Genomic DNA, 17,147 nt, shown 5'->3' with positions numbered 1-17,147 from the left:
GTCACGGTGGAGGGGACGGCAGCAGGCAGCACAGGCAGCTGCTGCACCCAAATCACTTGGGACAGCAGACAAAACACGAGGAAGGGGTAGTTTTTTGGCTTTTTATTTTCTCAGAAACGTTCTGTTTGCCACGTAATGGTGGGAAAGGGAAGCAAGTGAATTCAGGGTTAAGAGGGAGGCTAGGGAACGTGTTTGCTCATTTCTCGACCGTTTTCCTTCAAATAAAACTGCAGAGACAAAAGTTTCGGGAGGGCACGGCAGGAGTGGGAGGTGAAGGGCTGGAGGGGGCAGCAGCGGTGCGTGGTGGTGGAGGGCAGCCCCTCGCGCCGTGATGGGAATCACTGTAAAATCACTGTAAAATCACTGTAAAATCACGGTCACGGGTGTTGGGGAAGGCGCTGGGTCCGGAGAGGCAGGAAGGCTCTTAACGGCTCCCGAGCAGGAAGCGCAGGGATTTAGGAACTGCAGGACACCCGCAGCCCCGTCCCAGTCCCCTGCTACCCCCGTCAGCTCAGCCTGTTGATTTCCCCACCGCCCCCTCCACCGCACGCCTTCGCATTGGGGGTTGCGAAGGGGAAATACTCTTCTCAGCGCTTTAAGAGGAGAACAACAGTATCTTAAAAGTAGGTTGTTGGGGTTTTTTAATTGCTAAATATACATAGCTACGTGCTATAGCTTATCGAGCATATGTGGAGGTGGTTTAAGCGTGGCGGGGGGTTTCTTCCTTTGCTGGCCGGCAGCCAAAGCGCAGCAGCAACCTCACTTAATCCGTTTGATTTCAGGTGCCGCCTCGATCAGACCTGGGCTGTGCCAGCCAGCCTCGGGACGGCTGAGAACTGCAGCCAGCACCGAAGCACCTCTCCCTCCTCTTGCAGAGATGCCAAAAACCCGGACGACCACTGTGTGTTCAGCGTCAGCCAGCCTGGGCTGAGTGCGCTGTGGTTCGTTGTTCTTTCGAACCGTGGCTTGAGAAAGGCGAGCGGTACTGCCGTTCTTTGGCTGCTGGGATGCCCAAGCTACTCGTGCTGGCTCCATCGGGATGTTCCCAGAGCAAGGACAGTACAGCTGGCCTTTTTTTTTTTTTTTTTTTTTTTGGGTTTGTTTTTCAGAGTAGCTTTCCTTTTTTTTTTTTTTTATTTTTTTTTATTGAAGTGGCCTGTTCCATGTGTTAGCAGAAAGTCTGGAACACACTGTTTTTTTTAACTGAGTAATCCATAGTGTGCCGTGCAACTCACTTCTAAGTAAAGGCGTGTGATTTTAATAGCCGTGTTCTCATGTTTTGTTTATGCTCTTCAAAAATAGGTGCTAGAAGCCAAGAAATAGAAACTCCTCCTGGTTCTTGGGAGCAAACTGAACTCTTTGTTTATAATTACCATTCCCTGCTGAAGCACAGACTGTTTAACTTTTGGTTTTCTTATGCATAAAGACAAGAGAGCCGGTGTGCTGCATGAATCTCAATAAAATAACAAAGAGGTGAGTACTCGGGGAGGATGCAGGTCCTGTACAAGCTGTGTTACCTGTTACTCTGTTACCTGCGGTAGCTGCTAGTGCTGGTTCCCTGGGGGAAGAGCCGCGCCTTGCCCCTCCTGCAGCCACCGCAGCTGATCGCTGCTCACAAAAAACATTTACAGAGGCTTTCCCGGCCCCTTCTGCAACAGAAAAGGGCATCTCTGAAGCAACGTAATGAGGTAAGTGGCCAAAAAGTTCCAGCCAACCACAGAATATTGGTACTTGGCTTTAATTAACCTTTAAGCTAAACAGCAATTACCACGTTCTTGCGCAGAGTACATCAGTTCCTCCTGTTCCAGTGAACACGACAAAGCATCTGTATTGCACAAGGTGAAAGCACAGTTAAGCTGTTACCAACAGAAAAGAATTTGCTGGGGTTTGTGGGGGGTTTTGATACTCTCCCCTCTTCTCAGCTTCAAGGGCACATTTTTTTATTGCCAAGTTGCAGGTGGCAATTCATAGATCAGCCCAAGTTCAACAAAAAGGCTCCAGCAGATGGTTACAGCGAGACAGGTCTCACTGGCTCCACTGCTGCCAGGTCCCCACCTAGGGGCATTCAGGGTGATGCCTGAGCAAAGGCTACAGCAGGGCAGGATGGGCGCTAAGGTGAGGGGAGGAACTGCCGCCCCTCTGCTACTGCTTGTAAGCCTGACCCGTGGTGGCAGAGGTATTTAACTTTTCAGCTCACAGGTAAGAGGCTACAGCCCCCTCGCCCAGGATTTTCAGGCCTGCCTTGCCCTCTGCCACACGCCTCCAGCGTGGCAGCCACAGGCTCGAGTGTGTAACAGCACCAGCACGGTAACACAGGAATGACTTTGGGGGGGAAACAAACAAAAAAAAAACCACCAAAAGAAAAACCACCACCAAACAACTGGTGTAGCCCAAGTTGGTTTTGCAATGCTTTTATTACTGTATATATTAACATTGTTTTGGATAGTATGTAGCAGGCATCTTGACATTTAAGTTCATTTGTGCACTTCTCTGAAGGGAAGATGTTTTACCCTCAATACACCTCCTGGTTCACTTCCTGATCTTAGCGGCACTCACTACTCCTACTGCTCCCGCTCTCGAGGAGGAGCAAGTCACATTATATAATGAATTATACCAACAAGCACATCTCTAATAGAAAGCACATCACTTTATTGTGAAGGTCTCAAGTGGAAGAGTTCAACTTAACCATGACAATACTTTATGTATTACAATTGCCTGTTGATTTATGCAACTATGTTGAAGAAAGCTGTTAGCCAAAGTCACCCCCCCCCCCCAAAAAAAAAAAAAAATCAGAGGATATTTGCACCAGTTTTAGTTTATACCTCACAACATACCTAGGCTATATTTTTACTATCACAGGGCGTATTTGCTACTAGGGGAATGTTACATGGTCTTTCAAACATGAGACTATTTACAGAATAGGCTGAACATTTGAGTTTAGATAAAGCTGAACAATTTTACATGTATAGGAAGTGTTATAGGCTAGCTTTCCTGTGGCTTTTAGCTAGACATCAGGCACTAATGATTTGATTAGCTCTGTACAAAGAATCACACTGTCCAAAACCTCTTGGCTGCTGGTTAGTTCCAAATTGTTCAAGATAGTGCCTACTTTGAGCAACAGTCTGTTGCGGGGCCTTGGTGTCCCCGTGTCATCCTTCCGATGCCTCTGTGTAACAGAATAGAAGCTAAGCTGTTGCACTAAGTCAGAAGTACTGGTTAGAAGAGGATGGAATTAACAGTATATAGAAAAGACATAATATACTGGTAGAAAGTTGTACCACCTCAAGGCTACACCGAATTCATTCCTGCTAGGGAAATACTGCTCTCTCCCCCACTACGCAAAGCTGACAGAAATTCCCTCCGTAGAGTCCTTGAGCAATAAATTAAGTTCCGAGGCTAAGTGAGGGAACTGTTGTACATTCAGAGTGCATTATGCCTCCACCAGCAGTGGCTGGGCCTTCCTGGTACAGCCTACGTGGCTCAAGCACCACGACACCGCGGTCTCTTAAGCCATAGTCACTAGTTTTAGTTGCAGGGAAGGTCTCTGGTTACTAGGGCTGAGCGCCGTGGCTGCACACAGGGATGTCTGTGCACAATGCGAGCCTGATTTCCCCCTTAGCCATACAAAGTAAGACAATATTTATCACCATACAGTTTGATATTACTTCCAATAAGTACAATATTTATTAAACATTTCTTCAGTTTTGTTACATATTGTGCAACAAATTACAATATTCTGCAGCCACAAATTATATGCAGAGTATGAAGAAACTATTAATCAGATAGTGTGATCTTTCCATTTATAATTCTACAAGAAGGAACTAGCAAATCAGATCTTACATATATCTTACTAAATTTTATGCATGGAAAGTGACAGACACTGTTGTGCTGTTTGATACAAAATGGCTAAACTTCATCTTCAGAAGACTAAACCTGACATCTAAACATGCCAATAGAAACATCAAAACAAAAATACATCCTAACCAACCACAGGAAACAGTCTGGTATCAGGAAAAGCAACAAGGATAGCACGTTTATAAACCAGCACACAAAGGTTTAAAACAGTTCTGAAAATGAAGTTAGCTGTCTTGAGTCAAGGGAATAAAAAAAGTCAGTATTGACCATTTACAATCTCTGACCTTTGTGGAGACGGTAAGAATCTGTTGTAGTGCAGCTACATACAGTACAATTCAGGCAATTTTTTTTTTTTCACTTGGGTTCAGATTGCAAATTCATTGTTGTGAGACAAAAGGGGGGAGGCAAGTTTTAGCAGCAACCTCCACTAGACTGCTTGACTGGAGTGCTCTGAATTTTAACATTGGACTTCTCTGCACCACCAGCTGTCGCTCCCGGACCCATTCGTTTTTTAATCTCGGCAGCCATGGTCATGAAAGACTGTTCTACATTTGTGGCATTCTTTGCACTGGTTTCCAAAAACGGAATTCCAAGAGAATCTGCAAATTCCTGCAAACCGAGAAACAGTGAACAGTGAGCTCATACACCGGTTCACGCCTCACCTCGTTTCCTGGTGTGCTGCTGCATCAGCCATGAGTTCCTAGACCACCCCCCTACTCCCAAACCTCAGCCTGACGGCGACTCGCGCTGCACGGTGTCATGGAACTGCTCACACCTGCCTTGGCATCCGTGTACCACGACACTTCCAATCAAGTGCATTACAATCCAGACCAGGCACTCAACCAACCAAACACATCGGTATCAACATACCTTTGCTGTTGTATAGTCTACTACTTTCTTTGTGGTCAGATCACATTTGTTCCCCACCAACAACTTGTTGACGTTTTCACTGGCATAACGGTCTATCTCCTGCAGCCATTGTTTTACATTATTGAAAGACTCCTAGGAGATAAGAGAACTGTAAGCAAGACCCTTAACCAAGGGGAAAGCTCCGCTCTATTCAGGAACAACCAGGGAAGAATATGAAGCAGCGTACTGATCAGTGCCACTCACAGCCACAACAGAACTCACTCAACAGGACCCTCAGTTGCCTACGACAGGCGAGTCAACACGGCCCGTGGAGCTCCTTCGCCCCTGCTCCAAGCCCCACACAATCAGCCCTGTGCCGCACTCCCCCCCATGATTTTTCCCTGCTCCACATCTTGAATAGTTAAGAACTTCCACCACCTGGAACTCTCTCTCCTCCTGCAGCAGAGATAAGGCACAGCACACAGCTGAAACTAGAAGAATCCCAGGCACTTGCAAAACACCAGGTATCAAGTGCAAACCACATCACTGCAGAGATGCTGGAACGATCTTTGACTGCAGAAATGCAGAACTGATACTCAAGTTCACAACTGAACCCGATTGTTGTTCTCCTATTAATTCAGGAAACTCTACACTTCCTAAGAGTCCCTCAAACATGACAACTGTACCAGTAATCTTCAGAGATTCTTTCACAGAAAACACTGGCTCAGTTGTATCCTGCACACATGCTGGCAATTTTCTGTTTCAAAAGCCAGTTTTATCGTAGACCAAAGTTCAAGTACATTCACAAATCTTTCAACAGCTTCCACCAGTAACTCAAACTCCTGCTACCAAAGGCAGGGCGAGAAGTATTCACATAGAACAAGCAACTACATGCCCAGCAAGCTTTAGGTTAAGCCTAAGATACAACTGCTTTAGAGCCAGCAATCCCACTGCTCCTTTTATTTCTGTTTAGGCTCCAACCAGAGACTAAACACATACATTTGGCTTGATAAACCTTAACACAGCCTAACACAGTCACTGTCAACTTAAGAAGTGCCAAGTGGTTAAATTCCTGGTTTTATTTACTTTATCAGCCTAACATATGCCACCTGGAGAAACTCTCCAGGCACAGGTTCAACACTTACCTGATCTGTAACATCATACACAACTATGATGCCATGAGCACCTCTATAGTAACTGGAAGTGATGGTTCGAAACCTCTCCTGTCCTGCCGTGTCCCACTACAAGAAAAGCAACAGGATCAGTTACTGCAACATAGCTGCGCCAGTGTTACACGTTAGCTTCCAGAAATACAGCTCAGCTGATCAGCCATCCAACCACAAGCACATCCAAGTTCAGCTACGGAACTGTCTCTTCAAGGTATTTTAACTGAGAAGAACGACACTTCCGTAGGTGCTTTTCAGGAGCGCTCATTCGTTTGGTTTCAGACAAGTGTAGTCAAGAGATCTCACAGAGGAAAACATTAAGCAGTTTTGACCCACAAAGAAGCCATGGTTCAGTGGTCAGAAGAACAAACACCAGCCAGGGATTGAAAACCTGCTAGGAATAAGGTCAGAGAAACACAGGTCTATAACCTGACCGCTCCTTTCAACCTCCTTGCTACAGGAGCAGGAGCAGAGGTATTTAAAGGCAACATTCCTCTTCAGAGGGTGAAGTGCAACAACTCAAACCAAACCTGGTTCCCTCCTCCTGCCGGGAGAGCTAAGGAGGGACATGACATGCTTGACCTCTCCTCCCATCAGGGCAGGAACAGCAGTCGCCCAAACATTCCTCTCCCTGGAGCCACATCAAGAGCAGGGCCAGCCGCGTATTAAGTCACTCACAGACAGATTTCAGTAGCAACTGCATTCCTAGCGTGCTGCTCTGGACTCAGGACAGCTACATTAGAGTCTGCAGGCTCAGACTTCTGGCTGTAAACTGGACTCCTGCTCCACAGCACAGCCTGGAATCCCTGAGTCACTGCCTCCCAGTCCTGAGAGCCTTGGCTCGAGCTGGAAGCAGTGGCTGACAAGGATTGTGTGACCTTGCATAGATATTAGATTTCATTACACCAGTCACCCTTTTAGAGTGCTTCAAGATTAGAGGAAAGAACTGCCAAGCCTGCTCCCCTGCTTGCTCTGAGTGAAAGACCAGGAAACACTGCCCAGTGCTAAGGCAGGCCGGCCACTTACAAGTGTTTGTGTCAGTTTTTCCATTCAGGTCAACAAAAGCAGCAGCGCTAGACAGCGCAGTCTGCCACAAACAGCTGCTGCAGAAATTGGGCATCTCTGACAACTGTGGGATATTCTTGCACTTAGACAAATCCTTGCTAAATACTGCAGAACTAGACCAGTTTTGATACGACAGCAGTCCAGCACAGGATTCTACCCTTCTTCAGCTCCCAGCCCATAACCACCTTTTAACTACTTCAGCTTTCTTCTCTTCCCAGGAAAGAAGGTTCTAACAGGTCATTTCCTCGTTCAGGCAGATAGCCTTGATGAGCACCCGTCTTTAAGGGCCAGGTCACGGGAAGTCTTGTAATCTTGTGAAAACTGCCTAGCCTCTTGTAACAGGGAAGATACCGCTTGTATTTTAATGATTAAAGTACAAAGATAATACCAATAGTTATGAATGTAATCCCATGCTTCAACAGATTAAAGTACCCAGGAGTTGAGAAATACTACTTACTATCTGAAGCTTGATTGTTTTCCCATCTAGTTCTATAGTTCTGATTTTGAAGTCCACACCAATCGTGCTGATGTAACTTTCTGTGTACGTGTCATCCTAGGAGAAAGAATGAACGTAAGTCAGGCCAGCTGCACCTCTCCTGCAGTCACCTACTGTGTCACACAACAGGCAGGCTGCCCCAGGCAGACAGAGGTAGGTGGCTCCCTAGCAAAACCACCTGATGATGCCCGGCGAAGTCCACTAGGTAGCTACATACTTTCACAGAATGCTTACTTCCCCCCAAAACCCACAAAGTTTTTTAAAAAACAGCTCAAACAACAAGATTTATGTTCCCAAAACCTAGTCAAAAAGCCTCTTTTCTGGAAATCCCACAGCGTTAAGTCCTTTTGAACTACAGTTTAAAAAAAGTCTTTCCTCAGGTTGGCAGATTGAAGAGCTACTTAGCATAACCACAATGATCTTAAAATGCCTCAATTTTTATTTTCCTTTGATGATTTTTCAGCTGTTACACAGCTGCTACCTACAAGTCAGAGGCTCTGCCTCAGTCACGCTCCACACCTGAACTTCAGACCCGCTGCTGGCACTGCTGGCTGCCAGGGCAGTTGAGAGCTACTGCTCGGGCACTTGTGTGAAGTCCGCTGTGCGCACAGGCTGCGGAGCAGGGGGAGGGGAACGCAGCACTGGTCCAGCAGCTTGCACGGCCCTGGCCACAGCCTCCAGCGAGCCTGAAGGCACACAGGAAGCGCTGGATCAGTCCTTGCTACCTTCAGTGACTGCTAGCTTGCCAGCATGGAGGAAGTTTCTATTCCCAAAGTACCAGTAGGATAGAACTTCATGTAAAATGCACCACAAAAGGCTTTATGAAACCAACAGCTACCACAAAAGCAAGGGATTTCTTTTGGGTTGTGAATGGAAGACACCTTAGATAATACATCTGCCTGAGGGAACACGTGCAAGCAAGAATAAAGCATTGAGCCTTTCAGAATGACGTGACATTTATTTCCTTCACATTTCAATACTCGAAAGGGTATGTTTGAAAAGCCTGCTGGTGTTTAACCTACAAAAGGAAGAACACAGGTAAGCGAATGCTGTGGTAATACCTTATGTCAGGGTAACATAGCTCAGTTAGAAAGTCAAATTTCTAAAGGAAAAAGCTGAAGAAACACCAGATAACTGAGCACAAACTTAAGGTAGCTGTCAAAAAAGAAAAAGCTGGATTATTCGCAGGAAGCCAAAATTAGTTCCAAGGTATCTGGAAGAGAAGCAGGCTAGACTGATGCAGGAGTGCTGCTCCAGCCCTGGTGTCGCTTCCAAACCACTGCCTCCAGTCCTGGGAGCAGAGCAGGTTACGTTTTTCTAGTGTTCGTGGTGGCTTTAGTGTCTCCCTGTCCTAACACTGCACCAACAGCAGCTGTAATGGCTTTAACTTGGGTGATGCTATTTGTACACACCAGACCATCATTCCACATTAACAACATGGAAGAGGCTCCTTCCAGAGGTGCCTAGAGCAACTGTTTAGGCTGTAAAACTGCTGCCATCATCCTGCAGCAGCATCAAACTCTAGTTTCTAAACTAATGCCCCATATTCTCCCATCCTTCCTCTCCTCCCATGTCAACATAAGGCTGCACTTTGGCAGATGTAGACAAGGAGTTCACTGGACTCCAGCTTTTTCTACTTAGAACTGTCAAATCCATTTTAACTTTTCCTGTTGACAGGAAAACTACAGCTTCTTGCACCAGACTTCAGCCACAGTGGCCCACCAGCAATTTTAACATTCATTATATACTCATTCACTAAAGAAAGCATAAGGCCTTATTATTCCTAGAGTATCATTTAAATTACTTCTCCCTCTGGCTAAGCAACTGGTAGGCTTTTTGAATGAAGATATCAAACTTCATCCGGCTGAAAATATTCAGATCAAGTAGTAACTGACACATTTGTATTCTTCATGCCTGAAGGCACACACCCCAGAATTCAAGTACATTCCTCCATCTTCAGTGTTCCATCACTAGTGCAATGATGGAAGTTAAATTAAGATATCTTGTTCTCAAGTAACAGGAAAATGAGAAACTTAACTGGACATGTTCTTTATGTTATTTCTGTATTACTCAAATATATTAGCTAGAAACACATGCAGAAGACAGGAGGGTTTTGCAATACTTCAATCATCCCTTGGTATATCAGACCCAGCAGACATCAGTCCTTCCAAGCAGTTCTTGTAGCACAGATGTTCTAGCTAAGTACCAGGTAGCTTTTTTTTTTTATGTAAAGTTTTCAAGCATGATCACTTACTGCAAACCTAAGTAGAAGGCAAGATTTCCCAACACCGGAGTCTCCAATCAGAAGTAGCTTGAATAAATAGTCACTGCAGAAGGAAAAAAAAAATATTAAGTCACTTCATGAAAAACACTTCTTGAGAATCGTGCTCCTTATAGCTAGTATATTACCATGTTTGACAAGGGTAAATTAATTTACTAGGGAAATTACCTACAACTCCAAGCTTCTCTATCCAGTCTAGACACTCTCACAGTTTACTCAGTAAAAGCAGTAAGGCAGATGCTCTGAACGCAGCATTTTGGGGTAGAACAGTGCTTTCCTAGGAAGTTACCCTGGGGATATTAGCGTGACTATCAGCAAGAGTAACACAGCCCTATTTCAGCCCTTTGCGGTCTAGCCAAGATTAAAATCATGCTTCACAATTAAGTCACTCAACCAAACAATGAGGTTTGCACTTAAGTAACACACAGAGGGCAGTAACAGCCAGCTGTCCACCAGAGCCATTATCTTTGCATCTTCTTTGAAGGCAAAGGCTTGATTCCGCTGCCTGGCTTCACAAGTACCACGTAGCTGGCCAAAAGCAACCAATTCCTTCCTCACTTTAAGTTACCCAAACGTAAGCTCCAGCAGAACCCAACAGCACAATAACACAATTTAAGTGTACAACTTGTGAACGCTAAGTTCAGTGGCCTGCTAAAGCAAAATGAACATCCACCCCACGACAGACTATTAATAGCTGACAGCGACCACACACTCCACTTGCCTTTCAGGAATTACAGCTAAAGCCACTGCCAGAGGAGGATTCATTCATCCTCTACAGGACATCAGGTGCAATATTAGTAATTCTCAAGTCATATCAGAAGAGGTGACATTTTTTTTTTTGCTTCATGTTGAGTCCTCCCAACACTGAGGGACCAAACTCAGCATCATCAACAACCAACTGACATACTTTAAAGAGTAGCAAAGACTTCACTGTTGACTAAATATCAAGTTTTGTGTTAGTCATAAGACTAAAGGGCCAGTTTAATACTAGAGACCACATAGCAAAGAACAAGCAACAACCGCCACTTACACAAGTTATTTTGCTTTGTAAGTACTAGATTAACCCATTCTAGGTTCGCAACTCCTCAGCCCCACAGTGCTCAGGATTGAGTCCAGTTCTTATTAACCACAGATTTCATTCTAGTCCCACTTAACCAAGCTAAGAAAGTACCATGTATGCAAATGCCTGAAATCAACCTTCCCCACCTATTATTCCCCAACATCGCCACAGACTCTGGCTGGCAGGAATCCAGCCAGGAAACTGCATCCATCCCTAGCGCTAACAGCCAAGCAGATGGTCAACTGCCCCGCTTTTCACTGCTCCTGCCCAAACGCCTGCCATCTTGCCTAGTCCCAGGCTGCAAGAACATGCTCAACTGAAACCTTCATCAGCTCCTGCAGCACTTCTCTCAAGGCTACAGAGAAGTCAGTGGTAAATGTAGCAACTAATAAGCTGATCCTTAAAATGCAACCTTCCCCCACAGCGTAAAGCTAAAAGCACTCAAGGTATTAAAAAAGAAAATCGAGGTCAAAGGATGTCTAGCAGTTTACAGTCACAGAATTGCTATTCCACCTGTCAAGTCACACACTAACAACACAAGGCAAGATGGTTACCAACCCAAACTGTTAGGTGAGATAAGTTACATCACAACCCACATAACGGCTTCAAGATAGCTGAAGCATTTTTACTGACCAGAAGCATTACCACTGCCCACAGTAACACTGGTGATGGCGGACAAGACAGCCTGTTCCTGACACTTGGGCCTCCCCATCAGGTGACACCAAAATCGCTCCGCACAGCCCGGAGCACTGCCTCCCTGTGTGCTTCAGAAGAACAGTTTTATATTTCCTGTAGCTCCACTTGCCAAAACGCCACCACAGCCACACCAATGAGCTAGTACTTGAGCATGCACAGTTGTGGTTTATCACAAACCACAGCTGCCACCTCACACCCCCACCCCCACCCACCCCTCGCCATGTTTTAAGCGTAAGGATCACTGAAAAAAGGACTGTATCGACCAGTTTTACTGTTACCCTCAGCTAGGCAGCTCTGCTGCCTCTCCAACACCAACATCACCCAGGAACTGCTGCAAGGGGCTACCCAACAGCAGCTGTAGCAAGAGGCATTTAACCTTCTTACCCCCACCAATAATTTAATCTCCCAAGACTAGTAGTGATACTGTATGTAACCTGGAGAGCAGGGTAAGGTACAACAGCTTTGAGACCTGGTCCACTGTTAAACCTACACCTTCTTCCCCAGGATCATGCATCAACCGAAGTCACAATTGCCTCAGCCTTCAAACAGCTCCTTCCTACTACAGCAGGGAATTTTGGTTTCAGTTCTCTGCAAAACCAGAATTTTCAGTGACCCTGAACTTGAATTATCACTTACAGTAAACACTAATACACTTGAAAGTACTAGAGCTTGCAGCATGTCATAATCCCTTAGGAATGGTAACAGGAATATTGCCACTATATTGTCTTCACTAAAATTAGTAGGAAAAAAATTAATTCCTTCCTGGTGTAGGTAAGGCTTCAGTTATGAGTCTTAACGATTCACTTCAGAGCCTCCCCTTGCTTCCAAAGGGAATTCAGGTCCCCCCAGTCCCCAAACTTCAAGTACCTTGTTTTCCTCTGCTACTCTCAGTGCCAAGAACAGCTCCCAACCAGACCTACTCTGCCATTAAACCCTTTCCTGTTCAGAAGCAAACAAGAGCAGTAATAGTTTACACACAGCACTGCTGTTAATGCAACAAGAACCCAGAAGCCTTAAACACTGGGTCTGACAGCCTTGTTATTAAGACCCACCCTCACTTTGGGCTTCAGTATTTCTAGAAGAAAGTGACAACCCCAAGCTCATATGATTACTTCAGCATCCTGCCCCCCCCGCCCCCCCCCCCCCAAAGTCCAGGCCACTGCCAGCCAGGGAACAGCCTCTACTGAGTTAGCTGTCTCTTGACCCTAGAAATGGGTATTGTGCCACAAAAGCCTGGTTCTGGCACATAAGCTTAGATCTGCACCAATCTAGAGATAGTTTAAATAGGACTTTGCTATTTAGGTTTAAAGAAATTAAAATAATTCTACATTCCAATAACAGTGCCTTCCTTTCTAGGTCCAGCTGCTTTAGGACCTTTTAAGATACAGCAGGTGACTATATAGGGGCCCTAACCAAATGAGCAGTCTGTAACACATGGTGGGATGCTAGAGACAGCTCTCAGGATACAACAACAGTTTAAAACAAAAATGAAAACCTACAAAATTTCAGAAATCTATTTCTAGACTAAAACTACACTGCTAGAATATTTGTGTTAATGGGCTCGGCTGTAGCAGCGTGTCCAACAAGCCATGCAGGTTAATTTTGCCTGTGAGGAGTCACAAAACCATTTCTGAAACCACTGAATTTTGCTCTTCCAAACTGAAGACTTAACTCATCAAATCTTCCAGTTCAGGGAGCCTTCATAAAGCAGGGTGAGCTATGCAGCATAGCCTTCTCCATGTTACTTAAGAGTGTGAATTCAGATTTATCATTACACTATTTCTCACCATTTATTTATATAAAGTCATACATAGCACCCATAAGAGCACACCAGAAGAATATGTGCAGGAGGGTAGGCAGGTACTGTCAGTAAGAGTGAAGCCTTCTAATCCTCCCCGTCAGGAAGAGGATATGGTCACTTTCTCTTGCCAAAGAGATAATGGATAAATACCTCAAGTTTAGTTGCCTCCTGCCAAAACAAAAAAAAAGAACACACACCACGCCTCCGAAACAGCCCTGTCAAATTTTTGAGCAGTGAGGCAGCATCCTCCTGTTCCATGCATTTTCCATGAAGTAGTCAGCAAGTTCAGCAGAAGACCAGGAAGTCAAGTTTAGGACAGACCTGGCCAAAGCCGTGTAGAACAAGGGACCTGTGGGCCTCTACGTTACTGTTGTTTGTACAGGTGGGTAACGTGAGGATTTTTAAGTGTCAGGAAATTTTTGTGCCAAACCAAACAAGACTAGGTAGTCATCCACCCCCAACAAGGAACTGCGGGAATGTGCCTTAATCACTGATGTCAGCCACGAGTTTACTGTAAACAAGTACTCACAGCTGCCTCAAGCCCCGTCTCTGTTCTACCACCCAAGATATTTTGAAGAGGAGCAAGGAGCACTACTAGTCACTCCGATTACACACTGGCTGTGTAGGTAAACAGAATCCAGAAGACATAATGCCACTTTGCATTGCAGACTGCTGTTTAAGGAAGTTAAGAACACAAACAATTTCAGATTATTCCAGCAGCTCAGAAGCTGTCAATTGTCACCTACTGAACACCATCATAGAAGACTGAACACCCCACACACCCTGGTATTCCCTAATACTTCTGACGAATGCAAAAAAAACCCAGATTTACCCCAAAAGCCACTTAATTTCCTCATCTCTCCTTGAAGGAGGCATCGATAACAAGATCCAGCCACTACAGAACATTGATCAAGATTTAATTCCTCTCAGCTGTTAGTTCACCCACCAGCATGTTTATGCTATTCAGCCTACTACTACACACAAGTTGCAGAAGGGGCAGGAAATGCCGAACCTGACACGATCGAGTCACAACAGTCAATATTGACATTTCGCTCATTTAAACACCATAAGGCAGGGTGGAACACATCCCAGTGCTAGATAGGCAGGTGTTCTAAGAATTTAGCTTCCAAATGCTAGCACTAATCTCATCCATCCCTCTTCAGCCCCTGCACTCAAATGAAAAAGCACACTTAACTAGCTCACTATGCTGTCCCACAGCCCTCAAGCTTCATGGAAACTCTCAGAAGCGCACACACTCCCCTTCAAACCCTTGCACCAGCAGCTTCTAATCCTGTAACTTTAACAGACAAACTGAAGGAGGCAGGACTTTTTATTAATCAATTTTTAACTAGCTATCCCACTGACCTCTGATAGAGTTCTGGCATGCCCAGGATGATTCAGGGCTACAGCCTGACTTGCAGCTGTGATAAGGAAGCCAGACTGTCACATAATAGACAAGGCACTTCTAAAAGGATAAACAGACATCTGTATCTGTTACAGGTAACTAGAAGGAATAACCCAGTAAGTCTTATTCCTGGTTTAACATGGATCCAAGTACACACACTACTGTGACAGATATTTTCTGTCCGTCTCGCCACACCCTTCCCACCACCTAGCCTCATCCTGCAGACAACACTGGCAGGAAGTAGCCATTTAATACTACAAATTAATCTTAAACTGCAGCTTTTCCTCTGGTTGGTTTTTGTTTTGTTCCCCCCCCGCCCCCCCCCAAAACTCAGCTGTCCTCACCACTAGGAATGAACACTCTTCACAGAGAATGAGTCTCCCTCAAAACATTCTCCCCATCTTCATAGCAGGCTTCAGTATCTCATCGCGGGCAGCTATGCTCTTCGTGAGCTTAGAAAGCTGAGAGGCTTCAGGAAAGGAAAAAAGCCCCCCTTTGATCTGTTTCTGCACAGTGCTAGTTGCCTAACGCTTTTCTGGCAGTTTGACACTACAAAACCCACCAGTCTGCAAGGCAAACTCAAGTTGAATGCTGAGAGTCCTTACGACCACAGAAGCACCAACAATTTGTTGGTGCTTCACCCACAGGCTACCTCCAGCTACTGATTTGCCATTTCCCAAAACCACACGAGCAAGCTTGTTATGTCATCTTGCCAAGATGTAACTTGAGTTCCTGGCTGTACCTCTTTGCTTTCACCAACTCCCTTGCACTAGCTGATGACTACTTTGTCTTCTACTCCCATTTGCTCTTCAGGTGATTTTAATGGGCCCAGAGCACTTGCAACCATGCTGCCATAAGCAGGCAGCACAAAAGCCATGACCGTGCAAATCAGTAGCCTCAGCTGTGTGGAAAGGCATGCTTTGAGGACAGAGGTAGTTGAAGTATCATCCATGAACAGAGACAATGGGTATCTAGAGCAGCAGTGTCATACCACACGTGCATTTCAACACCATAATTGCTTCCATTAAAGGGCACAGTGGCCTCATCGGCCCCCACTGGAGTGCCAGTAAAGCCAACGTCCATGGCAGAATCCTAGGAACACTCTTCAACACTAAACTGTTGAGAGTGCAGCAGCTGGTTTTTACAGCTCTTTTTAAACTAATCCCAAGTCTCTCCTCTTATTCGCTCAAAAAGGCCACGAGGTTTGTTGTCCCGACATCCTGGTGGGCCAGCCACTGCTCCTACAGTTGCCAGGATACAGACAACTACTGACCAGAGGGCTCAGCCACCCTTACTGCCCAGCAGCCCAATTAGAGAAAAAGGCCACAGTCACATCACGAGGGACAACGACCCTCAGAAAAAAAAAAAACCTACAAAAACTATGCCATCACCAGGTTTTCTAGGCAAGTACTATTTCAGCTCAAGACAGCCCCAAGAGCATTTCATTATCAAGTCACAGCGTTGCAAAATCTACATAGGCAAGAAGTGTTTTGCAAGAGCCATGTGACACACACATGACTTGCAGCTAAAGTGAAGGGTGGACCTCCGACTACTAAGCTGCCAGCAGCAACCGGCCGGGAAGATCGGCTTTCACAAAGAGCTGGCTTTCCCCGGCACTTGTTGGAGCCCTACTGCATTTGCGAGGCCCCGGAAAAAACCCCATCGAGCGCGCCCGTGTTTGCGGGGTGCCCGCAGCCGCCGCGGGGAGGGAGCCGGAGCCACGCGGGTCACCGGGCCCGTCGCGCCGGTTCACAGCGGGGACATCATTAAGTTTTCATACCCGCCCTTCCCACCCGCCCCCCCCCACCCCGTACCCGTCACCCCCCGCCCCCCGCGGACGGCGGCAGCAGGCCGAACGCCTGCCCTCGGCCCCACGGCCGCCCCGGTGCCCGGCGGCGGGCCGTCGGAAGCCCTCAGCCCTGCAGGCCCGGCCCTTCCCTCCCGCCCCCCACCGCCCGCGGCAGGCCCGGCGGCCTACTCCCCCCCCGCCTGCCCATCGCGGGGCAGCGGAGCCCGCGGCCGCAGCGAGGCCCCCGCCGCGGGCCGCACTCACTATTCGGGATTCATGCTGGACATGTCCGTGGGGCCCGCGGCCCGAGGGACGGCGAGCGCGCTCTGAGGGGGGGCGGTCGCGGCCTGGCACCTCCCGCCGCCGAGGCGGGCGCTCCGCGGATGCAGGCGTCCAACGGCTCCCGCCTCCTTCGCCCGGCGCTCGGCTCGGCCTACCCCTCCGCCGGCGCCCTGCCCGCTCCGCGGCCTCCGCGCTCGCTCCTCAGCCCAAAATGGCTGCCAGAGCCCAACCAGGAAACGGGGCGGCCTCTCGCCGAGCAGCGCTTACATGGCCGGGGGGCGGCGGCGGGGCACGCCGGGAAACCGAGTCCGCCACGGGGCCGCCGGGCTGCGCCGCCGCACTGAGGGACTCGCTTTCCCGACGGCCCCTGCGGCGGCTGCGGCGCATGCGCACGGCGCGGCC

At 47.1% G+C, this 17,147-nt stretch overlaps 2 protein-coding genes across 13 annotated transcripts in view; one reads left to right on the top strand and one right to left on the bottom strand.

Annotated features, from left to right (window-relative positions):
• Nucleotides 1–2,770, top strand: part of CEP68 (centrosomal protein 68) — a 20,671-nt gene extending 17,901 nt beyond the window's left edge. For all 12 annotated transcript variants that reach the window (XM_080387919.1, XM_080387911.1, XM_080387922.1 and 9 more), the window contains one exon: nt 783–2,770. In XM_080387919.1, coding sequence (XP_080244045.1) covers nt 783–833 — 51 coding nt within the window. In that variant the 3' untranslated portion in view covers nt 834–2,770. The remainder of the gene's footprint in view (nt 1–782) is intronic.
• Nucleotides 2,628–17,147, bottom strand: RAB1A (RAB1A, member RAS oncogene family). The gene is given in 10 exon segments (XM_080387924.1): nt 2,628–4,464; nt 4,726–4,857; nt 5,850–5,945; nt 7,393–7,488; nt 9,686–9,758; nt 16,728–16,810; nt 16,813–16,847; nt 16,850–16,943; nt 16,945–17,084; nt 17,087–17,147. Coding segments are annotated over 10 exon segments (993 nt in total). The 5' UTR covers nt 17,133–17,147; the 3' UTR covers nt 2,628–4,266.

Source organism: Falco punctatus, assembly GCF_963210335.1.
Source record: "Falco punctatus genome assembly, chromosome: 5".
NCBI classification, from domain to species: Eukaryota; Metazoa; Chordata; class Aves; order Falconiformes; family Falconidae; genus Falco; species Falco punctatus.
Note: the sequence above shows the minus strand (reverse complement) of the source record. Positions and strands in the feature narration are given on the sequence as shown.